The sequence below is a fragment of the Myotis nattereri genome (assembly GCF_964212035.1).
Source record: "Myotis nattereri genome assembly, chromosome: 2".
NCBI classification, from domain to species: domain Eukaryota; kingdom Metazoa; phylum Chordata; class Mammalia; order Chiroptera; family Vespertilionidae; genus Myotis; species Myotis nattereri.
Window position 1 is genome coordinate 40946471 of NC_138076.1, and position 24399 is coordinate 40970869.

General features: G+C 44.5%; 1 protein-coding gene across 1 annotated transcript in view; it reads left to right on the plus strand.

Moving 5' to 3' along the window:
* Positions 1 to 24399, plus strand: part of STK24 (serine/threonine kinase 24) — a gene marked incomplete at its 5' end in the record, with an annotated part of 102041 nt that overhangs the window by 59332 nt on the left and 18310 nt on the right. The window contains 3 exons of the mRNA XM_081082503.1: positions 15553 to 15609; positions 20921 to 21029; positions 21369 to 21526. Coding sequence (XP_080938629.1) covers positions 15553 to 15609; positions 20921 to 21029; positions 21369 to 21526 — 324 coding nt within the window. The remainder of the gene's footprint in view (positions 1 to 15552; positions 15610 to 20920; positions 21030 to 21368; positions 21527 to 24399) is intronic.

Consider the following 24399-nt stretch of genomic DNA (forward strand, 5'->3'; position numbering starts at 1 on the left):
TTGGCACAGGTTCTGTGTCCTTACAGGCTCTGACACACCACCTACCACTGGCCTTTCAGCCTCTGCACAGCTTGTTTCCCTTGATTGTTCTTGCTGGTGTAATTGAGGGGTAGAGATGACTTTAGGAGAAGTCAGAATGACCCGGGTTCAGCACCTGTTTTTGGGCCCATCACAGTGCCATTTTTTCTACACATCTTGTCATCCACTCACCTCAGCTCTAGGGATGGGAGGAAAAGCCTCCTTTTCGCCTTTCCTCCAAATGGAGGACACACACCAGGCAAGGCGGGAGGTAGGGTTTGTGTGGGTTTAGAGGCAAAGGCCAGCAGGGGTTGCGGGGTGTGTGCGTAGAGCTGCCTCCATGAGCTAGGCAGTAGGACCCCCACCTGTATCTCTGGAGCACTTAATTCAGTGACTCAAAGACCGTGGCCCATAATTTGAAGTGAACAATATGAGACTGAGGAATTAGGGTTTAGCCTCTAATTTGTGGGGCATCTTCGCTGTCTTTGTGGCATGGAAAGTAAAATAAGTGGACATAAAACATTTAGTATGATAGGTGTGGGAAAAAGAAATAGTACGAAAAGAATTTTGTTGATGGTCCTCAAGGTGGGAGACTGCAAACCAATACACAGAACACATGGGGGCTCTGACCCAGCAAGTGCTGTAGGGGACGGGGCTGCAGTGGTTGGGTGGTCTCCCCGGGAGATGGCTCTGAGCCAAGACCCAAGCACGAAGGCAGGAAGCAGCCTGGCTGTTCGGAGGAGGAGTGCTGTGGGCCGAGGGGATGGCGAGGAACAGCCTGGCAGATAGGAAGGCTTTCACGGGGGGCTCGCTCCCTGGGCCTGTGCCAGAATCTGTCTGGTAGAGTTGCGAGGAATCTGGAATATACTTGTTGCTTCTAGAAATGCTCGACTAAGATTGTTAGGCTCTAAGTATATTAAAACTTGGAAAGGAGAGTGGAATGAGTGCCAGGAAATGATATGATTTGTCCATTTTATCATCTGTTGTGTGATATGATTTGTCCATTTTATCATCTGTTGTGTGTTTTCTTAGGTTTTTGGCTTATTCTGATTTCAGAGTTACTTCCAAATAACTGTCTAGTTGCCATGCTTATTTCTATTTCCACTATGTATTGTCTTCAATTAATCTACTCTGCTCTAAAGAAAATGGGTTTTGGGTTTATGATTCTTTTTAAGGACATGAATATAGTAAGTAGAGTCTCTGAAAAGAAGGAATTTATGTAATTTTTACCCTTTGCGGTCGTATTAAATTTGGACATGGGTGTCGTACTCGTCGGAATTAATTTCCATTGAAAGAGCAGTGGTACATAACATGCAAGATTATGAAGGATAAACAAGATTTATTCATTCTTTTTTGGAACTATGTCACTACTAGTAGAATCACTACAAACGTTATCACTTTCTACGTCAGAGTCAGTATTCAAGGTGCCAAAATAAAACTCTTCATTGTTATTTTCAGATTTGCAGTACACTTCTTTCGGTAACTTTCTTTTTGCCATTTTGGAGTATTATTTTGAAATATCTTAACAAGCGAGAATGCCTAATTACAGTTAAACGTAATTTGTAAAGCTTTATTTGAAATCCAGCGAAGTATCTCCGAAGCTTGTCGATTTCTTCTTCACTCTCAGAACGTGACTGACTCGCCACGGTGTTTTGCATGGCGAGTGTGGAACGACCGCATTTATTTATATTGAGTTTCGATATCTCCGATTTGTCGGGGCAATGTTTTGGTTCGTGACAAGGTCGCTTAGACACTTAAGAGCTTTCAGAGAAATTATGAACTGATACATGAATGAATAGAGTTAAGATTCGTACGGTTCCTTGCTGTGGTGGCTGAGAGCAGACATACGACCGGAACGGTAAAAAAGCTTTGGTGGCTGAGAGTAGACAAACGACCGCAAAGGGTTAATAAACATGATCACATGTACAGCTCTTTGAAACCTCCTTTGAGTGGTAATTTCTCAGCTGTTTACAAATTGGGTTTTTTATTTTGTGGAGGGAGAGGCACAGCATTCTTAAGAAGGACTAAATTGTTGGTCTGCACCCAGAGGAGACCACTGATGCTGGCCCAGGGCAGAGCCCGGCTGCTAGATGCTGACTTGTTTTAATCCTGGGTTTCTGGTTGCACAGAGAACCGGCAGCAACAGCCTGTCACTGGCGCCGCAACAGTGGGAGGATAGCTTTTCCCTTGCACAGTAGCCTCATGCCTTCGTTTGACATGGCGGTGCTCCTTCTTTTCTTCATGAGAATTTCCTTTCTCTGAGGAGTAAACAAAAGCTTTATCCTTGTGGCTTAAGTTAGGATCTTAACAATGTTCTCTAGCACTTGTCCAGGTTTGCAGCTCAGACTGGTTGATGCCAGATTTAAGAGAGGATGTCTGGTGCTTCCGGTGCCTCCGGTGCCTCCGCTGGCAGAGTCGTCAGTTCCCTGCACTAATGGGTGCTCATCTGGGCTCTTGGTTGCAACAGCAGAACTCCCCTCCTCTTCCACATGCACCCACACAGTGGCAGCCTCCCTCCAAGGCTTCCCTACCATTTGGAAGTCATCTGCTGTATTCCGCATTGGCCTCAACCAGCTGCAGCTTCTGGGAGAGGGAGAAGCACATCTGCTTTCCTGGGGAGTGATTTTTACTATGCAAGTAACTGTCCTTATGTTACTGGGAAAAATCGAAAAGATACATGAAGTCCATGGTGTCAGGCTCCAGGGTGACTGGATAAAAGCAGAACCACTTCCTTTTTGGGGGGTGGACTAAACAAATCTGCAAGTAAATCTTACTCTGAAATCATAAGGGAATACATTTTATTTTGCCATCAATCATGGGAAAAAAATTTTAGGCCCAGTGCCAACGATAATATAAAAGATCTGCTTTGAAATGTTTCCGAGGATGGGGACTGTGGATTCCTTTCTCTCTCCCGAACACACTGTCCCAGTGTAATTGAAAGTCCCTGAAGACATTTGGCAGCTCCAGTGTATGTTTTTCTACCCCAAAAGTGAATGAATTAAAATTTCAATAGGCTAAATATTTTACTTCTTCAAAAAGAAACCCAGCTCTATTTTCTGGCTGTTACCTATAGTTTAAAAGAAGTATTTACTGTATTTCTAGTTCTCTTTGTCTCATCATACATGTTCTGCATATTTAAACCTCTGTTTGGAATAGCTAAACACAGCTGAGAGCTAATTATGCCAAGGCCTTCCTCCCCTAAAACTTCTGTATTTCTGAGTAAATTTTTTAAAAATGGTATAGTATATGATGTCAAAATCTTATTGAGGTTAAGTAATGAGTGGCTGCGTGGTATGTAATTAAAGAGAAGACTGGTTCCTAGTGAGATGAGTGAACTTTCTCCTGTCCAGTAGATTATGCAGCAAGCATGACATTTAGGTCTTTGGGTAAATAAAGTCATTTGCTTCAAAGTAAGAACAATGGACTGTGGGAGCCAAGCCCTTTATTGAATTGTGCCTGCCAGTAACACGTCATGACCACTGCTGACGGAACATGGTTTGCCATGTGCTGGACCCTGGGCACCTGGGATTTGCATGTCTGATTATAAGTTGAGAACATGTGCATGTATCTAACTGTTCACTGTTAATACACCTGTGCAGAAAATAAAACATTAGAAAGTGGCCACAGCGTTGGAAGAGAAGCAGAGGGTTCAAGGAGCAGAAACATTTCCTCAGTACAGTCAAGCATTGAGCAGACATGCATATTGAAAACTCCCTTTGGAAGCTGTTCGCCTTTAGACCAAACGCTACACAAGGCAGTCATGGTGTCAATATGAATTTGCCACCCGTGCATTGAAACACATCGTTTGTTTTTGGTGAATCTACCAATTCCATACATTGTTAATATTAAAGGCACCTCTTTAAAAATCTGTAAAACACAATGAAGTCTTTATTCTTTCTCACCACACTCACCCTCTGACTTGGTCTTATCTGATTTCTTTGGGCTGTGTCTTTATCAAAGAATTAATGCTAAGTCCTCAGTAATCACTTTTGGTTTTATTGTTTTTGTAGTAGATATTTCTGACATGTTGCATAAGGACCATTGAGATCATCTATCAGAGGATAACATTGTAATTACTGAAATGTTTCACTTTTGCAGAAAGAGCATATTGTTAACTTCGTAGCAAGATTTATGGCATAGAACTTGCTCGATTTGGTGGTTTGTAATCATTTACTGATGTTTGCTCTTTAATGAGGATAGATACAAGGGAGGAAAGAAAAAGCGTTCTTTTACTTCCCAGGGCACTTTTTTCATGCTTCTCTGTTACTTCTTTCCCCTCAGATTTAGATTGTATGTGAGTGTATTTCCCTGATAACCTTGTAAGCGTCCTTAAGTTTAAGCAGTGATTTTATTCATCTTAATGTCTACCAGCATTCAGCACAGAAACTCCCCATTAATAGATTTATTGCTGTGTTGTGTCAAATCTATGCTGATGGAAGAGAGGAACATCTGTACCCATTGGGGAGAGTTTAATACTAAAATCCGTGAACAAGTAAGCACACAGTTACAAGGTCGTCTTTACCAGAAGAGACAATCCTGTGACTTATGCCCCAAGAAGAGCTTCATAGGGAAAGCCCACTGTTCTTTCCAATTTATTAAAGGACATTAGGACAATAATTCTTAAACGGGGCATGATGGAGGGTTGTGTGTGAATCCTTCAAATTATAGACATACATTTTGTAAATTGATGCACTTTTTAGCAGCCAGATTAGAGTTCCTTGATTTCTGAAACAGTTAAATGTTAAGAATAGTTACATTAGAATGTATTTTCCTCACTGCAATTCTTTAGAAATTGCTTAGAGGTCATGATTTTTTTATTGTGATTCTGGCTTAGGTTTCTGACTCAGTGTCAGAATATTTGAATTTGGGTCCCAGTTGCTCTCCTTTCTTCCCGTTGACTAGATATCTTAATTTGTAAAATGTTAAGAAGTCCAGCTGGGTGTAGCTCAGTGGTTAAGTTTCGACCCATGAACAGAAGGTCACGGTTCAATTCCTGGTCAGGGCACATGCCTGGGTTGTGGGCTCGATCCCCAGTAGGGGGCATGCAGGAAGCAGCTGATCAGTGATTCTCCCTCATCATTGACGTTTCTATCTCTCCCTCTCACTTTCTCTGAAAAAAAAAAAAAAAAAAGTACAAATATGTGTAAATATGTATGTATATGTATACGAGATTACCTAAGTAGACAGTATAATTGCATCAGATGAAATACTCTCTATGAAGGTATTTAGTAATTTGTGAGGTTCCACTGCATTGCAAAATGGTGGTGGGGACTCCACCTACTTGACCAGCAGGAAGACACTAGAAGTTCTGGGGCCACCCATTGTGAAGGGGAATGTGGCTGTCCCTAGTCTAGTCCTGTGGAGGACTCAGCCCTCCCTCCTTCAGTAAATGTCACCACCCAACACTGGGTCACAGCTGAGTGGCCCCTGGTGATCAGAGGGGACGGAAGATGGCCTGGGAGGACAGCAGTTCTCCTGCAAGAAAGTGAGAGTTGACCTCTCTTCCTGTCCTTTCAGGTTTCTGCCAAACCAAGGCTGACTGGTTGTTAAGGAGTACAGATACCAAGGCAAGTTCAGGCCCGAAAACACTGCAGACCAGGCTGTGCTGTGCTGAGCAAATCCTGAGAGTTGTGGGGTGGGGGGAGGGGGCAGGTGATATTAGAAAGATGAAAAAATGTTACCTGTACAGAGAGTCTCACACATAAAGTTCATTTCCAAAAGCACCTTTTTCTTCTCTAGAAATAACCCTCTTTGTGCCCAGGCAGCACTGCGTCCCTGCACATAGAAAAGCACTGGTTGCCATAATACCCTCCCTCTTCCTGGGAATTCTGTCCATTCCTTAGCAGGAACCTCCTCCACCTCCTTCTGGACCTTTTCCAGGTGTAAGTATTATGTTGTGATGTCATGAAAAGTTCCATGAGTCAGGATAGTTGCTTGAATATTCTGTTTCATTCAAGGACAAAATCATTTGAACTTCTAGCTGTCTGTCTGTTCGTTTGTCTATCTTTATACAGAAGCAGTTTATTGATCACTTTCCTTACCCATAGTTCTTGTTCTTTCTGAGTAAATTTTAATTTATAAATTACAAAGAAATTATCTGTTTGATTCTTGATATTCAAATTTACTATCATAAAATATTGCAGTCTGTTTGCATCTAAATTTTTTTCCCTCTCTGTAATATTCCTTTTTTTTTTTTGCTATACTTGCAAATTAGTGTGTTTGGTATTTTGTTCTTGATTACAGACATTGGAGGTTATTATTTTTAAAATTAATGTTTATTATTGCTTATTCTAATATTTTCTATTAATTATACATGTATCTTTATCTTTATTCTTTTTCTTACTTTCCTTAGGTTGGTTTCTTTCCTTAGGCTTCTGTCTTCTTCCTAACTTTTGTATTGAACATTTAATTTTTGTCCTTTTTCGGCATGGTAATAGGAATACATAGTGCTATAAGTTTTCCTTTGGCTTTTTTCTGTAGTTTCTGGTGTATGTAGTGTTTCCAGCATCATGTTTTGATTTTTTTTGTTTGCGCTAAGGATTTGATCCAATAATTTACAGTTGCCTTATTTCCCTTTGTGCTGTTTCAGGTCTTAATTGTACAACCTTATTTTTAATTGTGTATAGTGGCCTTTTTCCCATTTCACACTTGTTTCCAACACTAGAAGACTTTCCTTGCCTTTGTTCTCCTCTCAGGGCCTGGGAAGAGAGGGGGAAGCCTGGGATCTCCTGTCCCCACCCCTTTCCTCATCAGTGCGCTTATCCTTGGTGTGCGGAATTATTCCCCTTCCACGTGTGTGCCTCAGGATTGCTTTGGGGTGAGCAGAGAAGGGGTGTGCTAATGGGATGAGAGGTGGTGAGGCCGGCTGAAGGCTTTAGGACCTGCTGCATTCTTGGACCTGCAAGTTCCTTTACTCTTCTGGCTCCTTTTTTAGGGCCTGGGCCTACTGCAGCTGCCTCATAGGATGTGGTAAGCACTAGTGGAAATAATGTGTGTACGTGGGCACCAGCAATGTGCTTAACACACAAAAGGTCCACCACAGCATGCGCCTGCTCTCCTGCTCCAGCCAGGCCAGTCACAGGCTTTCTGTGCTGCAGTCCGTGCCCTGTGCGTCAGACCTGTGTTGGGTCCCCACCGCGCTCCTTCACTCCAGCAGCCTCTTCAGACAGTATTGACAGAAATCATTTTCCACAGAAATTCTGTTTTTTAAATGTAAGGCCTTCTTCCCTATTGGAGCCCGTTACAGACCCACAGCTGTTGTGTCATTCCGCCTCAGCCAGCCTTCAGTTGTGTTGCTGAGATAACACAAAAGTTCAAAATGCACTTGAGAAGTAGGGTAGCCAGTGGGGAAAGTGACTCAAAGGGATTTAATGTTCTCCTATGCTTGTGGAATCATCTTATTATCTAAGGATTAGTAAAATGATAGGATGACTTGCATACAGGGGTGGGCAAAAATAGGCTTACATTTCTTACAGGAAAAAAAATACATAATACACGAATAAATAATAATACAAGAATAAACTTTCACATACAACTGTAAACCTACTTTTGCCCATACTTGTATATTCTGAGCACCCCTTCACTTAAAAATATTGTTATATGTCACTTGTTAGAAAGGAAAACAACTTTTCCTCTACCCTCTTTTTGACGGGGGGTGGGGGGGTGGGGGGGGAGGTCTGTAAATTAAAATGACAAAAGATTAACAGGAAAAAAGTTTATAAGTGTGCATACTCATGAAATGATAGCGTCTTATGTCCTAATTAAGGAAAAGGGAGGGGAAGAACAAATGTGTTTCTTTAGGAAAGACAAATGGGACTTTACAGCAGATAAGAAAATACGTGCTGTTGTCTCTACAGACAGGAGAGGTTCTGCTTCCTCCTTCAGGCCGGGGGGTGGGGGTGGGGCGGTGGTTATGGTAGGGTTATTCCGTTCTTCCTCCTGAGAGTAGGCCCACCCCAGAGGGGATTTATGCAGCCTCGCCTCCCAGAAATTGCTGCTTTAGTCAGATAAGGGAAGGTCCTAGCAGGCTTCTCTTTGCATCTGTTAAATAGGAAATGTTTTTAGCTTAAAATAATCTTCATACTAACCCAAAGAGCTCCCAGGGGGTCCCCACACACTAAATTTCACTGTATCAGTGACCATCTCTGTGCTGGTTCCAACCTCTCTCCCAAACTCCAAAACCATATTTTTCAACTGTTACTCTGGTGTATCTATCAGACTGTCCCATCAATATTGGAAAAGTACAAAGAACCATCTCTGTTTCCCTCCCCTGTCCACCTGGTTGTCCTCTTTCTGACCTTCCTATCTGTATTCCTGAAGTCCGCACTTACTGCGGCTCAAACTAGCGGAAACACTCACCAGTGCCACTTCTAGAGTGTCTCCAGGTCTCGCCCGCCCTGACCTGCTCATTCATTCTGTCTGCAGGTAGTTGCTGGTTACTTATCCTCCTGTCTGACAGTTGTGATTCCCCATTGCTTATTAAGTTAAGCTGAAACTCCACCAGCTGGCATTATTCTCACCTGCTTAGCTGAGTAGGATCACTTTATTCCTTGACCATCCCCAGGTGTCTGCCACCCTGCCCCAGTTTGTCTGTCTTAGTTCTTCAAGGTGCAGCTCAAATACCACTTCTCTCCTAGAGCCTCATCTAGGCTTCTCCTCATTCAGTTCAGATGGGCCTCTCTGAACACCCATGGCATTTTGTATCTCTTTTGTGGCACCCACTGCAGGCTGTCTGATTGTAGTTATTTGTCCACTTTTTCTATTATGAAAAGTTTATTAAAGTCAGAGTCTAGATACACACTGTGTGCATAGTAGCTGTCTAAATTATTTAAGAAATGGTAGCATCAGTGAGAGAGGGAAACAGGTTTTTTTGAGGTCAGGAACCATGTTCTGTACCTTGAATACAATTGGAAGGCTGTGATGTCAGGGAGTCTCTGAGGGACTAGTCTTAGGGTCAGAGAGCTGGTAAGGGTCAGAGGCAGGATTCAAATCCTGTCTCAACATTCTTTGTTCATGCCCACATCTTAACAAAAAAGTATCTTTGCTTTAAAAAAACATATTGTTAAGGAAGTTTTACCCCATCTATCTATCTATATATATAAAAGGCTAAGTGACTGGCTGACCAGCCGGTACCTATGACGTGCACTGACCACCAGGGGGCAGACGCTCAATGCAGGAGCTGCTGAGCTGCAGTGACTTGGCAGTGGTGGTTCTCGGGTGACGCACGGTTTTCAGGTGACACATCCTGGAACCAGAGAGGAGGGAGCCCAATTCCTCGCAGGGCCTCGCGATTCCTGAATCTGGTTTACTGCACACTTGGATTTGCGTTCCACACCCTGTACGACAGCAACTTTGCAGAGTGCCCTCTCATACTCCAGGACCCTTTGGGGGATGCCCGAGAGCCGGTTTTGGCCCGATCCCCACAGGCCAGGCTGAGGGACCCCACCTGCCAGAGGGACCCCACTCCGCAGACTCCCTTCAAGCTGTGGTGCTGCCCCAGGCATTCTAGCTAATGTCCGTTCAGTGTGCATGAATCTGTGCACCAGGCCACTCGTATTTTAATAAAACCTGCTGTACTTTAGATGATTCAGTGTAGATGCAAAGTGGACTTAACTTCATTTTAGAATTTCTGTGTAAAAAAATCTTGCTAACTGTGTGGAATCTTAACCTGTCTTGTTTACCTTGTTCTAACCTTCCTGACATCTGTTGTTGTCTGTCAAGCCCCCTTTCCCCTGAAAGGGAGCCCCCATTTTCAGTCATCAGCACAGGTTCTTAAGAAGCAGTTGCCAGCAATTCAGGTTGCCTGTAAGTGGCGTCATTATTGATGTGTCGCCATGAAATTAATTTCTGTAAGCAAAAACTACCAAAAGCAAAACCCAAAGACAAATGAGGAAATGCTGTGTTTGCAGATCATGTTGCAGAAGGCTAATTTTCTTAATGTTAGAAGCTCCTGTTTTTAACAAAGGTCTGTAACCCAGTAAAAGAAATGGACAAAGGAAATGAATTAGGGGTTCATAGAAAATAAACATGACTCTCCAATATATAAAAGTGTTCAACTTTACAATAAGAGAAAGATGAACTCCTTGAGGTGCCATTGTTTTCCACTTACGGATTGATGACTGTCCTCATTTTCTGCCATAATGAAGTACCACAGACAGCATGGCTTGAACAACAGAAATTCATTTCCCCACAAGCCTGGAGGTTAGAAGTCTGAGATAAGTCCTGGTGGTTTCCTCTCAGGCCTCTCCTCCTGGCTTGCAGGTGGATACATTCTCTCAGTGTCTTCATTGGTCTTCCCTCTGTGGGTACCTTTTACATTTTGATTCCCGAATTAAATAAGCCATTTTCTTTCCCCATATGGGAAAATTATATTACAGGAACATTCATGATTTACGTTGAGGTGATTTTTTAAAAATGAAATTATTCTGATTAAAATTATTCTTGTTTTAAGAACTCTTCTGATTTATTTCTCTTAGAGTGCCTCACAGGTCACCATTTGTGAGGTTTATGGGGGCCGTGCTTGCACATCAGGGCAGGGACAACATGCTCATCTGGTCACTGAGAACAGGCCAAGTGTCTCTTTAACCAGACTATCCTTTTCAGACACTCTTACCTGAAGGCTGGGAGAGCAGTAATTCTTTTTTAATTCCAGTATAGAATGGGTATGAATCATTGTTCCAGATTTTATTTTCCTCAGACACTCCCATGCAGAGAAATACTATTTGGTCTTGTTAATTGGGCTGATTCGGTTTCTGCAGGTTATTTTAAGGCATTTATGGGTGATGAAGTTGATAAGCTAATAGCACTTTGCATGTGTTTAGTACTTCGAACTTTGCAGAGTGATTTCAAATTCATTATCTCATTTTATTGTCAATTGAACTGTGAGGTTTAGAAACATGGAGATTATTACCATTTTTTTTAGGGCTGAGGAATTCAAAGCTTGGGTGTCTCATGGTAAGTAAGTGACAGTCTTCTAGCTGGAGGTTTCAGGGTTCCTATATGCAAAACTGACTTGGCTGGAATGAGGAGGGAATTAATTCACCAGTGCTTCTGGTACAGTAGCACTTGACCATACAGTGCAGTGGCTTGCAATGAGGGTGATTTTGGCTCTTCGAGGCCATCAGAAATGTCTGAGAACCTTTTGGTCATCGGAACTGGAGCCGTGGTACTGGCACCTAGTGGGTAGAGAGCCAGGGATGCTGCTAGACTCCATAGGCACCAGGCAGTGCCCACAGAGAGAATTGTTCCCCACGTGTCAGGTCAAGGATGAGAAACGCTGATGTAGCTGCAAGCCATTCTTGGGTGGAGGGTGAGATGACGCTCTCTCTGAGGCGAGAGGAAGGTGAGGACAGTGCTTGGGTGTGGAGAATGAAGGAGGGCGATGATACCCTGAATCAGTCTCCTCAGAGAGCTGCCCTGTGAGCTGGACATGCAGGGAGTCCAGCAGAGAGAGCTCCTGTGCAGAAACCTGTAGGGGTTGGACTGGGGTGCGTTCTGGGGGCGTGGAGTAGAGCATGTGGAAGTGAGGTGGGGAGACAGAGGGTACAGCTTGTGAAGGGCACTAGTTCACCAAGCCAGAGTTTGGAAGTCATGATAGAATTTGGTAGAAGCTCTCAGATGTTTTTAAATCAGGAGTTTGTTGTTGTTTCTAAAGATAAAAGAGATTGACTCACTATAATGTTGGGTGGACACCTTTATGTCAAACCACTCGAATTGTACCCCGTACCTCCTTCCCTTGGGCCTCCTGTCAGTAGATGGCACTGCAAGGTGTTCATTCAAGTGAGGCCAAAGCCGAAGTCACTTTGACCTCCTTGCGCACCACCTAGTCCTGTCATTTCTGCCTCCCAAGCCTCTCCAGATGATGTCACACTCACCTTTGCCTTCACCTCTCCCCAGACCGTACATGAGCCTTTAACTATTTCCAGCCCCTTCTCCACACACATTGAGTGCTTGCCAAATGAGCATTGCTTTGGTACCCTTCAGTGACTTAGGAGAAAGTCTGACATGTTTACCCCCAGCTACTACAAGATTGGCCTTTCTCTGTCACTCTCCACCCGCCCTTCCTTGTGCCCTCTTTCCATTAGTTCTTTGATGCTGCCTCTTACCTGCTTTGCAGCTTCACTCCTGCCACCTGGATGCTGACCTGCGTTTCTCCACCTGGTCCCCTCCCTCCACTTCTCCCCTGACCCCATTGCCCAGTCATCATTCAGGTTCTGACGTGAGCTGGCAGGTCCCTGCTATACACTCTCATTGCACCCACTTGTGAGTTATAGTTAGTCAAGCATTGTTGAAGGTTGTCTTCAGCTCTAGAAGGCAAGCTCCCTGTGCGGAAGGCAGGTACTCACCCTGCTTACTGCTGCCTCCTGGTGCTGGCCCCTGGGAAAAGCTGCCCAGTGGCATCTCATCCATGAGTGAGTAGGGACTGGCTGGCTCTCCATGGCAAGAGTGAGTGACACACCCAGTAAGTTCGGAAAGCAAGTCTAGGCAAGAGGCGGTGACCACTGGAGCCTTTCGAGCTGCAGTTTCCATTTTATTCCCCAATTAGTGGATTAGTGGTGCTGATGGAATTGGGGACAAAAACACATTAGTCATAGGACCTAGCTAAGGTACTTAAAATGCAGTGGCCTGAAAAAAGGACCTGCTGCTGTTTTCCTAAGTGCCCTTGAATCTGGTGGACTTCATGTTTACATAATAGCATTCATACCCCAGCATGTCTGGTACCAGGAAGCAGCTGGATGAAAATAGAAACCGGCTGGTCTTTTTACTGCATCTTCCTCTCCAGAAAGGCGGGGCCTCTACAATGAAAGGGTGGGGCTTTAGCCTTTTAGCTGGAGCAGTGGTTTGCCAGTGCCCTGCTATTGCTCTAATGCCCCCTGTGGTATTAGGACAACACTGGAAATGGGTCACTTATCTCTGAAAGGAAGAAATAGTACTTTAAAGGGTTGTTTTGTTTCCTTGGTAGTTAGTTACTTGCTAGGCTAACCCAGGATGGAACTTTGGAATGGCAGACAAGGTGTGGTCACTTGTGTCTTGTTCCAGGAAGCAGTGTGGTGACACTGGAATCTCCAGAGTCAGCAAAGGCTGTTCCCAGTGTGTCCTATTGCACAGCTCCCTGCAGTGGGGAGTGAGGTGAGGAGAGATTACAGACCTGCTGAGAGTTTATCTTGCTCTTGTAAACTTGCCCTTAGTGCCCATAAAATAATAAAAGAGATGGGAGCTGGGTCAAACAGCCCCGTAAAAAAGGGGAATGAGAGTAGAAATCCAAGTTCCCTTATAGGAAAATAATTTAAATTTCCCATGTCATCAAAAATGGTATTGGGCGTTCCCTGGAATAGTTTATTTCTAGCTACCAGACAGGATGCTTTTGGAATGCTTGGAAGGAGCAACACAACATTCTCTAGTAGCAAGTGTTAGAGAAATCTGCCATTGGGCATATTTGTGAACAGAGAGGAAGGTTGGAGATCACTCTTTCTGATAGGAAGTTCTTTTTAAGTCAGGACCAGCAGGTGATTGAGCCTGTTCAAGGCAAGTGCCCTTGACTGGATGAGTGGTTGTTAAGTGAGATCTTTGTATGTATAAAGTGGATTCCAAACACAACATTAAGGCTTCTTTCTGTGCCTTTTGCAATCTAGACCTAAATTGTCTTCATCATATTAGTAGTCAAGGCCATTTAAAAGCTTGTAAGTGTTCTATATACCGTCAAACTTCGACTGTCTATTTAGAATATTATAGAATTGACTTCAGATGTCAGGGTTTGTTTTAAATTTTAGAAGGGATTTTTTTGCAGGTGCAGAGCAAGCATCAGTGCCTCCCTGAGTGAGTGCAGTCAGTGTGATTGACCCTTCCTTGGCTGCAGAGCACCACAGGTAGCCTTCCTGAGCTCGAGCGTGCTTGGCACAGTCCCCTGACACTTAGACAAGTAAATCTAAAATGGAAATCAGACCAGTAGGTGCTAAAGCAAAAGTCTCTTCAGCATATGAGGCTGGAGAGGGTTTTCCTGACAGGGAACTGCTGAGGTGAAATGGTCTAAGAAGCCAGAGTCCTTTCACTAGAACCAGGAGTCCATGGCACCTGGCAGAGGGGCCTTCTTGGGGATGATCTGAAGGGCAGAGGCACAGTTCTGTCCTGAAGGTACTAAAGAGCCTTAGGAAAGGTTTTGTTTTTTTACCCTGTTTTGATGCACACGAAAGCTACCATAAAACACTTGAGTCAGCAATGAATCTTGCTGATATAAGCATACCCATGGACATGGCTCCCAGGCAGTAGGCCAGAACACCACCAGTGCTCGATGGGTCAGCCACCACAGTATCAGTGAAGGGTTACCTGCCACCAGTGTTGTTACGGGTTATTCATCTCACCAGCTGTTCTGTTCTGGCACTTAGCGGGGCATGGGTCAGAAGCTTAGAGAGGAAATACCTTCCCAGGCCCCTTACGCCGTAAGGCAGGGGTGGGCAAACTTTTTGACTCGAGGGCCACAATGGGTTCTTAAACTGGACTGGAGGGCCGGAACAAAAGCATGGATGGAGTGTTTGTGTGAACTAATATAAATTCAAAGTAAACATCATTACTTAAAAGGGTACGGTCTTTTTTTTTTTAGTTTTATTCATTTCAAACGGGCCTTATCCGGCCTGCTGGCCGTAGTTTGCCCACGGCTGCTGTAAGGAGTGGTCAGGATCCCAACCCTGGTCTGGCTCATTCCCAAGCCCGAGTCTTCCTGACCACCGCACGGGAACAACAGTGCAGATATTTGCTTCCTTGCTTTCAAGAGAGAAGCAGTTTGGGATTTATGTTTCAAAAGAGAATGCTGGAGTTCATGGGAGCTGCATGGTTTTAGGAGAGAGAAAAGGGAAAGACAGAGTCACAAATGGCACCTCACCCCGCTGGTGCGTGGAGCTAGTGGACACAGACACAGACTTAGTTCAGCAGAGGCCTCCTTTCCTGGAGCTCCCTGAGAGAGCACGGCAGCCTCGGGGGGTCTGAAATGGGCTGCCCTCTGCGAAGCTCAGGCTAGTTGGCCAGCCCACCACCCCATCTTCGGAGCATTGCCTTTCCGTGTACTCACAGGGATGAGGGTCAGTCCCTGCATCACAGCTGCAGGCCACAGAAAAGGAAGTGACCTGCTCCTAGGACTGTGTGCTCCGGGCACCTGGCTGACACCCAGCGGGAGACTGTGTGACTGCTGCTGGACTGAACGACTTTGGGGACTGGATCTCAAACCCTACTGTGCTTGTGGGTCATGGCCTGAGGTTGTTTACGAGTGGAGCCCCTGTGGTCCCGTCTTGTCCCATCTTCAGAGATGGCTGGTCCAGAAGGTCTGGTCACCTGCCTGGAAGAGTCTGGTACAGGGCCTGGCCAGACATGGCAGCCCCTCTGACACAGCAGGCCTCTTGCCCACGGCTTACTGGGCACATTTTCCTTGATGGTATATATGTATTTATTAAATTTTATGGTTTCAAAATAACAAAAAAAACCCCTATAGCTTATTTTTTTTTCTGGCTTTGCTCATTTTTATTTCTCTCTTTTTTGTTTTTGTAGGATACTAAATTGTGGATAATAATGGAATATCTTGGTGGAGGCTCCGCACTAGATCTAGTAAGTATTATGTCGGAAGCCTGCGTATTAAGGTTCTTCTTAGTTTTGAAAGTAATTTTATGTTTATACATTTCTGTTTCTCTATTTTAAGTTATATGAAAAATGGGCCAAACTCTTCCTTATAATATGTATTTCTGCTTCTGATATATTACTGACAATTACAGGTCTACTTTTGAAACCAGTTTTGTTTCTTGGGAAAACCCATGAATTTATTCATAAAAGCCAAGAAGGATTTTGCCTGTCACTATCTTACCGAAGAGCAGTTTGCTAGTTTTCCAAAACTGGTTTTAACCTTTGTAGAGCTAATACCCTGTCATTGTTTTAAATTTCAGATAGTAACGTAGCTTCCAAAATATGTGGGCAATATTTTAATTTATAATTAGTTAGAATTAGGATTTTAACAAATTAAACTGTTTTCAGAGTAAGACCCAGGCAGGGTGTGAGGCCTGCAGCACGCTGCTCATACCAGAGCAGGGGGCAGGGTATGCAGTGTGGCTGCGAAGGAGCCGGGCCGGCACCCGTTCCCGGCTGCTGCCTGGCCTGGACCTACTGTGCACCACTGTCTCCCACACAAGATAGAGGGGGTTAGGTATAGAATGACCTCAGAGTCACAGGCTGGGACTTGCTTCTCATGGTAAACACAGTTTACATGTTGGCCTCTGGCAAGATGCTCCAAAACAACCAGTGAATCATAGGCATTGTTTAAGTATTCCTTGAGGCACAGCATATGCAAAATCAGTTCTTAAGAGACTGCACACAGTAGTTTAGCTCTTGACATCTTTCCCCCCTGTGGCTATGCAGCAAAATTAATGTAATCAGCCCTCTTTCCTACCTGCCCTACCAAAGCTGGCCTTTGGGTGAGCCGTGATTTCCAGGACAGGCCTAACCTATCATTTTGGCGTTGGAGGGCCGGCCCCGCCTAATGGGAAGTTGTCAGGTGATGGTCTGCATCACTCACTGCTCAGCGGGAGAGTGGCAGGAGGCCCTGTGTTAGTGGTTACAGTCTATGGAGGTTTATTCACTAAGGAAAGATGTCAGAGATTAAAAGGAGCTTGCTTCCTCACAATAATAGTAGCAATTCGTAGTTTTTCAGGGGAAGATAAAACTCTAAAACTGTAAACTTCTAAAAAGCTTATGTACCCAATTTTTAAAAAATCCTCTAACATTATAAGCCATAAAAGCAGTTGGTCAAAATGATGTTCAAAGGAAATTTCAAGAAAAAATATTAAATATGGTATGAACCATTACATTAAAATGGGAACAGTGACAAAACAGCTGGATAAATTTTATGACTTGCTTCACTGCTTTTCCATAAATGTACACACACAAAGAATTTGATTTTTTTTTTTTTTCCTCTTTTGGGAAATACTTAAGGACTGCAGAAAATTATCTCATTTTGTTTAATTAGATTTTGTATTATAAAGTGAATTTCATTTGTGGCATATAAAAAGTTGTTCGTGGGGACTCTTGTCTGACCTCAAGTTTTTCAGGGCAGCAATTCTAGTCTCTAAATGCTATAATTTATTCATTATTAATGCCACAGTTATTTACTTATTTAGTGGTAACTTTCTTTGGACCTTTGACTTGAAGTCTGTGAAATTTTAGACATAACAGTTGGAAGAAATATAGAACTCTTCATTTGAAAAAAAGTCTTGAGGAGTATGAGAGCCCCAGCAAATTGCCATCTGCTTTGCACTCAGTGGCCCTGGTGACAGGAACTAGGCATCCTTTTTGGATGTCCCTAATCATCTCGTTTTCACTGATGAGGAAACAGGACACTCAGGTTAGGTGTCCCAGCTCACAAACAGCTGCACGTTGGACCTCCTGTGACCAGGCGCGAAGTCTATGGCCTGCCCTGATCCCCTGCTGTCCTTTCCCTCCCTCTGACCTTGTTTTATCTTTCTCCACTTCTTATCTCTGCCCCCAACTTTCTGAGAAGACACACTTTTACAAGAATTATCTTTTACATATTGAAAACTATTAGTATTATTTTGAGAGGGTCTTATGTTTATAACAGATTTTAAAAACCAGGATATTGTCACATATAAAAATCTAATACCATGTAGAGATGTTTGGCAAACTTGAACATGTATCTGCAACATGTTTTTAAAAAATGAGATGGCTGTTGTAGGGCCCCAGTGTCTCACACAAGAGAGAAATTTATTTCTCTCCCACGTGTTGGGGTCAGTGGGCTCTAGCCCACAGGGTCACCAGGGTCCTGCACTAGTGGATGGTCCTACCATCTGTATCCCATGGTGTTCCCTGGTCTTCAGTTGTGCTTTCTGGCTGCCAGTGTTCCAAGGCCAAGGCCAGGAAAGGGGCATGTGTCACTTCTCATGTTCCACTGGGGAGAACTTACTCACGTGGCTGTACCTGCTGCTGCGGAGGTGGGCAGGTATGGCCTCTTGTTGGGTGGCCACGTTCCTGGTTAATGGTGTCTGCTGCAGAGGAAGGCTGAGAGAACAGACTTGGGGGGAGGGAATTAGAGTCGCCCAAAGGTGAGATGCAGCTGGTAGTCTTTCTTTTATAACAATTATTTGAAAATTCCACGGTGCTCTCGATTGTAGAGACTGCCATTGTTTATAATGCCTAGAAATAGTAATGGTGGAGCCCTAACCGGTTTGGCTCTGTAAATAGAGCATTGGCCTGCAGACTGAAGGGTCCCAGGTTCGATTCCGGTCAAGGGCATGTACCTTGGTTGTGGGCACATCCCCAGTAGGGGGTGTGCAGGAGGCAGCTGATCGATGTTTCTCTCTCATCGATGTTTCTAACTCTCTATCCCTCTCCCTTCCTCTCTGTAAAAATCAATAAAATATATTAAAAAAAAAAAAAAAGAAATAGTAATGGTGGAGAGTGCTAATATATGACTCTGAGAACTTAGCTCAGCCTGGCCTTACCACTAGTGAGGATTTCTGTCATGTAGAGAGCAACTGAATACCGCTTATAGCGAGTTTTGACACCAAGGACATCCACTTTACTCCCCCCCCCCCCCCCCAATAAAGAATAAATCATTGGTGGGTGGTGTGTAGGCCAGATTTAAAAGGGCCAGTTCTCAGTGATCCAGGAAGAGATTTTTCTATTAGTTTTTCTGAGCTCTTCTTATCTCTCCTAGCTGATGACACCAGGCTGCTCTGCTGTTTCTTTCCAGAGACTGGGTAATAATAGAAGGGAGATTGAAGTTAAGCCCAAGCCTAGCCCCATGTTGCTGGTGGTTTGCGTGGGAGGATGTGGGCTTGTACTCTGTGATATGACTTTGAACAACTGCGTTCTGGTGGTGTGAATAAGAGCAAATATGCTAGCATCTCTGCCCTTCTCTTTCCCCTAGGTCAGCGGTTGGCAAACTGCGGGTCGCGAGCCACATGCGGCTTTTGGCCCCTTGAGTGTGGCTTTTCCACAAAATACTGACTTCTGCGCATGGGCCACAAAGTTTCAGTTGCACTGTACATGTGCGCCCGCATGTGGTATTTTGTGGAAGAGCCACACTCAAGGGGCCAAAGAGCCGCATGTGGCTCGCGAGCCGCAGCTTGCCGACCACTGCCCTAGGTTATGAGAGAAGTGGCTTTCCCTCATTTTGAGTGCTGAAACTTGTATTTTCTATGAACACTCAAGAGTAGATGTGGAGAAGGCAGACAGGCAGGTTTCCAGGTTGTGTCTTTGGAACAGTAGTCTCAATGTGTGTTTCTTGAAAATAAGACTCTTGGGGTCAGATAACTGGGAACAGTTAGGTTCTGTGGAACAAAGTGTGTGACCTCTTGCCTCAGTTGGAGGTAACTTGGATAGTGTCTCGATTAGAATTTGGGATACTTCCTTGCAGGCTAGTTGTGACTTTCCCTGAGCACATAATACTGAGTAAAACTACAGTGAGCAGCATGTTGTCTCACCCTTGTGTGCTGAGGTGAGGCGCCGAGGAGCTGCTCCATCACAGGTGTGCCCTGCTGCCCGACCGCCAGGATCCTAGGGAGCCAACAGGCAGGAGGAGAACCTCCCTCCTTCACCCGGACCCTGGGCGGTTTTATGTAGACTAGGTTGGGCCAGTGAGCAGAGGCGGCCCAGCTCGCTAGGTGAGCCAGAGCCGGTTCCAGGCACGAGCACGGCTGTCGTGAAGCAGGAAGGGGTCCCAGCTTCCCCGCCCGCCACCACCTTCCTAGCCACAGCCCTGACACACACCAAGGACTGCCTGCCTGAGAGAGTGCTCGTCAGGCAGAACTCGACCTTACGAGGCGGGTCTTAGTTTTTATTCCTCGGCTTTAAAGCATCTGTCTTTTTAAAGCGTACTTGGTGATGTCACAGGATTGTATGGGCTAAGATGTGTGGGTTTGGGTTACGATGCATTCACTGCCAAGTCTGAAGACGTAATTCTGAGGACTATTGTTCAGATGAAAAATTGATATGCTATTAGAATTCTGCCCCCCGCCCCCATCTGACAGGTCCGTGACCAGTTCTTCGGGGGTGTTCGGTTGTCTTGCTGAAGTAATTTATGTAATTATTTAGTTGTGGTTGAATTCCTACTCTGCAAGTGATGGCGGATCTACCCAATGTGAATTGAGCTTTAGAACCCATTTTTTCCCCTTTTAAAAAGGGCATATATGTAGTTGACATTTCTTCCTTACACTTTATACAGTTTGTCATTATCAAGGAGTGACTATAAATTGCTTTGAGTTTCTCAGAATAAAAGTTTTCAGAGGTAATTATTACCTAATTTGGGATTATTATTTTTATTACATTTTATATATATATATATATATATATATATATATATATATATACACACACACACACATACACACACACACACAGAAAATCCCAGTCGTTGGGAATTGAGTTCTTTTAGCTGTGTTCCCCCAAGCTGTAAATTTTAGGTTTAAAAAATTGTGGAGCAGGGGCATTCTCAGAAAGCAGCGGGCTCCTAGGCCTTCCCTTTGGATGACTGTGTTTTGATTGTCATTACACACGTAAGGCAGAGCCACGCTGCTTCCCACCCTACCCAGCAGGTCCTGGGAGTCTCTGGGCTTTTGCTTTCTGGACTAAAATCCCTTATGGCCCAACACAGTGGGGCTGACCATGGACTTTCTCACTGGCCCTACTCTACTTTAGTTCTTAGCCAGCTTTGCTTCACTCAGCAAAGTCATTTTCTCTGTTTTATTGTTGTTTTGGGGCCCTGTAAGTAGGTTTTAATCGTCTGGACAAAATGCCTGTTTTGAAGTAGATTTTCATTATTGTCCATTTAACATGGGTATTGACTGTTTTATAATTTCAAATGTCTTAGAATCATATAAGTAACTTTAACACTTTTTTTTGTTTGTTTTGTTAGTTAGAACCTGGGCCTTTAGATGAAACTCAGATTGCTACTATATTAAGAGAAATACTGAAAGGACTTGATTATTTGCATTCGGAGAAGAAAATTCATAGAGACATTAAAGGTAAGAAACCATCTTGTTTTCATTGCTTTGAAAACCTCAGGTGGATCAGACCGTGCTGCAGAGGAAAGCTGTGCTTTTCTTCTCCAGCGGGGCTGTCCGTGTGTTTCTCAGTGTCCCTGCAGCATGCCTGGGTGGGTGTGAGGGCTGTCCGTGTGTTTCTTAGTGTCCCTGCAGCCAGCCTGGGTGGGTGTGAGGCTGTCAGCTCAGAAGCATAGCCTTGTTGCCTGTTCTTATTGAGCACATGATCTCGCTGAGGAGAGGACGGAAACATTCCCAGAATGATCATGGATGGGACAATACAGCAATAATATCAAGAGGCATCTTGGTTTTATTTTGCAGCTGCCAATGTTCTGCTCTCTGAACATGGAGAGGTGAAGCTGGCTGATTTTGGAGTGGCGGGCCAGCTGACAGATACCCAGATAAAGAGAAATACCTTCGTGGGCACCCCTTTCTGGATGGCACCTGAAGTCATCAAACAGTCAGCCTACGACTCGAAGGTAACAGCCGACGCTTCACCATCCCTGGGTCTGGAGAGTTCCTCCTCTTGTATTTTCACCTTATAGCTCTTCCAGGGAGAGTGAAGACTGGCACCTTGAAGTAGGTCAGAAAGGTCGTTCTTGGACCCTGGTTATAAACAGGTTTCTTCTCTGTCTCCTGCAATACCCTTTGTTTATCCAGTCGACAGTCAGTGAGGTTTTTAGCGTAATGTCTGCTTGGTTGTGGTGGTGGTGGGGAGCACCAAGAAAAGAATGTTTGAAGGTGGGTGTGGAGGGACAGAGGATCAAGGTGGTGGCCATGGTAAAGGCGCCCAGTGGAGCAACATGTGGGGTGTGGGTCCACAGAGAGGGCTTGGGTGCTGTTTGTGTATGGGTGATAGTTGAGGCCTGAGTGGAGTGGGTGAAGGAAGAGGGCTGTGGACAGAACTCTGAATGATATTTAAGGGACAAGGTCAGAAAGAGGATCCCACAAGAGAAACAGAAATGGAATAATGCTTTTAGAGGTTGCTACAGAACCTTCTTGTCATTAGTTCTAGTACCCAGTTAGGATTGTTACTCTCACAGGCTCCTAACCAACATGAGGCAGAATTATAATTTCCTTTTTCCAACCTGTCTTTTTTTTAATGCTCACCCAAAGACATGCTTATTGATTTTAGAAGGAGAAAGAAAGAGGGAGAGGGAGAAAGGAAAAGGGTGAGGAAGAAAGGAAAAGGCTGCCTGAGACCTTCTCCCTCCCGTCTTTCTCCCTAGTGCGGGGTCTCTGGGCGTTTGTTGCCAAAGCCAACCTCTGAGCATGGAGATTTCACTGTGGAGCTTTTCCACCCTTTTTCCTGGCGTTCTTGTCAAGATCAAATGCTCTTATCTGATCAGTAGAAGTTGCACTATTCTTTTTAGGTACATAAAAGGTGCAAACTCACAGGAAATGCACACTTGGTTTGGGAGCTCAAGAAACTGTCACTGACCTTTAATTACCTTTTCCTCTGACTTATGTTAAAAGCTAAATCTTTCATTTGCTTGGATTAGTGGTCAGCAAACTGCGGCTCGTGAGCCACATGGGTCTCTTTGGCCCCTTGAGTGTGGCTCTTCCACAAAATACCGACTTCTGCGCATGGCCCACGAAGTTTCAATCGCACTGTACGTGCGCTCCCACATGTGGTATTTTGTGGAAGAGCCACACTCAAGGGGCCAAAGAGCCGCATGTGGCTCACGAGCCGCAGTTTGCAGACCACTGGCTTGGATCATACCCAGTGACTATTTTTTAAAACATCTTAAAAAAATTTTCTATTGACTCTTTACTGGGAACCATGTGTGAAAATATGCTTATGTGAAATTTGCTTCCCAGGTTTGTTGACCCAGGAGGTGTGGAGATTGCAGATAAGGCTGATGTCTATGCCTGAGTCTTGGGGCTTATCAGAAGTGGGGTTCCAGAGGCTGGGCCCTTGGGGATGATGTCACACACACTCTCATTAGTTGTGACTCTGGGCTAGCAGCTCTTGTTAAGAACAGTGCCTGACAAAGGACCTTTTTGGAGTTGCTTTGTGAAATATCCTTCCAGTGACTGCCACCCTCACCGAGGCCTGCCTGACGGCTGTTTATGTTTAGAAGGGCACTGTAGCCGTGGTGGCCACCCGGCTCTCCTGAAAACACAAACTGAACTCAGCTTCTTTCCAGTTCTCCCTCCCATTCTTGTGGATGTTTTCCCTACTCGTCTGTGTGTTACAGGTAAAGAGCTTAACAGCTTCAGAGTAGCAGGTTCTGTCACATCATCATGAAAGCATGCCACTCAGCCCCATTGAGAAGGAGTCCTTGGCCATCAGTAACAGTTACTCTGTTTTGTCACTTAGGGTCGTGCCACCTAGAACCATCCACATAAGAAAACATCTGTTCACAAATGTCTGCAGTGCAAAGCACTAGCTTCCATAGCTTTTGACTTGAACTCATTGAAATTCCAATAAGATGGATCTAGACAAAGTCAGGCAACACATGAAGAGATGCAGGCCGTTCCTTCTGGGTGCACACACTGATTCACAAAGGAGGGTCAGGCTGGGAAGAGAAAGGGATTTATCTGCCTCACTAGCATCTTCATCTCACCAAACAAAAAGAGGACCAAGGCTTAGTTTTACGTGTATATCTACAAGCTTATTTATTTAACACAACCAGTTCTGAAACCAGTATCTTTGACCCTTTGTCACTTGTCTGGGCTGCTTAGGTGTTCTGTCTGAGATTGCACATGCAGGGCATCTTACTGTCGACCTCAGTTCTTAACCTGAGCTCAGCATTACTAAGTCATGAGAGCCCGTATGTCTGAAGAACCTTCATCATAACTGTTACTGTTATTATGAAGGGGACTTAGGGCAGCTTAGTTTGTTTAAGAAGACCTCAGACTTTGAAGATGGTGCTAAGGCAGAAAAGTCTGCTCTCTGACAAGGAAGCTTTTGCTTTCCTTGCTAGAGCAGGGTCTTGGGCTGCAGAACTTTCACTTCCCGCCCCCTTCCTTTGTAAGGTTATTACGACAGTGTGTAAGGAAATGGATTGGACTTGGGTAAAAACGTTGGCTGTTTCATGTCCTTTTCTCTGTACTCATTCATTCGATCTTCACTGTAGTTGTACCCAGTGCTGTGTGCTGTGCTAAATAATTTACTTCTTCAGTGAGTAATGGCAGTACAGGGTGTCAGGTGCTCACACAGGTAAGCGGGAGTGCAGGGGGGCTGAGTGAGGGACTTCAGAATGAGCTGAGCAAGGAGTCAGACATAGGGCTTTTCAGCCCCTCAAAGATAAGGGAAGGGCGTTTGGCCCAAGTCCATGTAGGAAAGGCAGGACATTCATATTTGGATTGTACATTGTGGTGAAGAATTTGCTAGGGGATGAGGCCA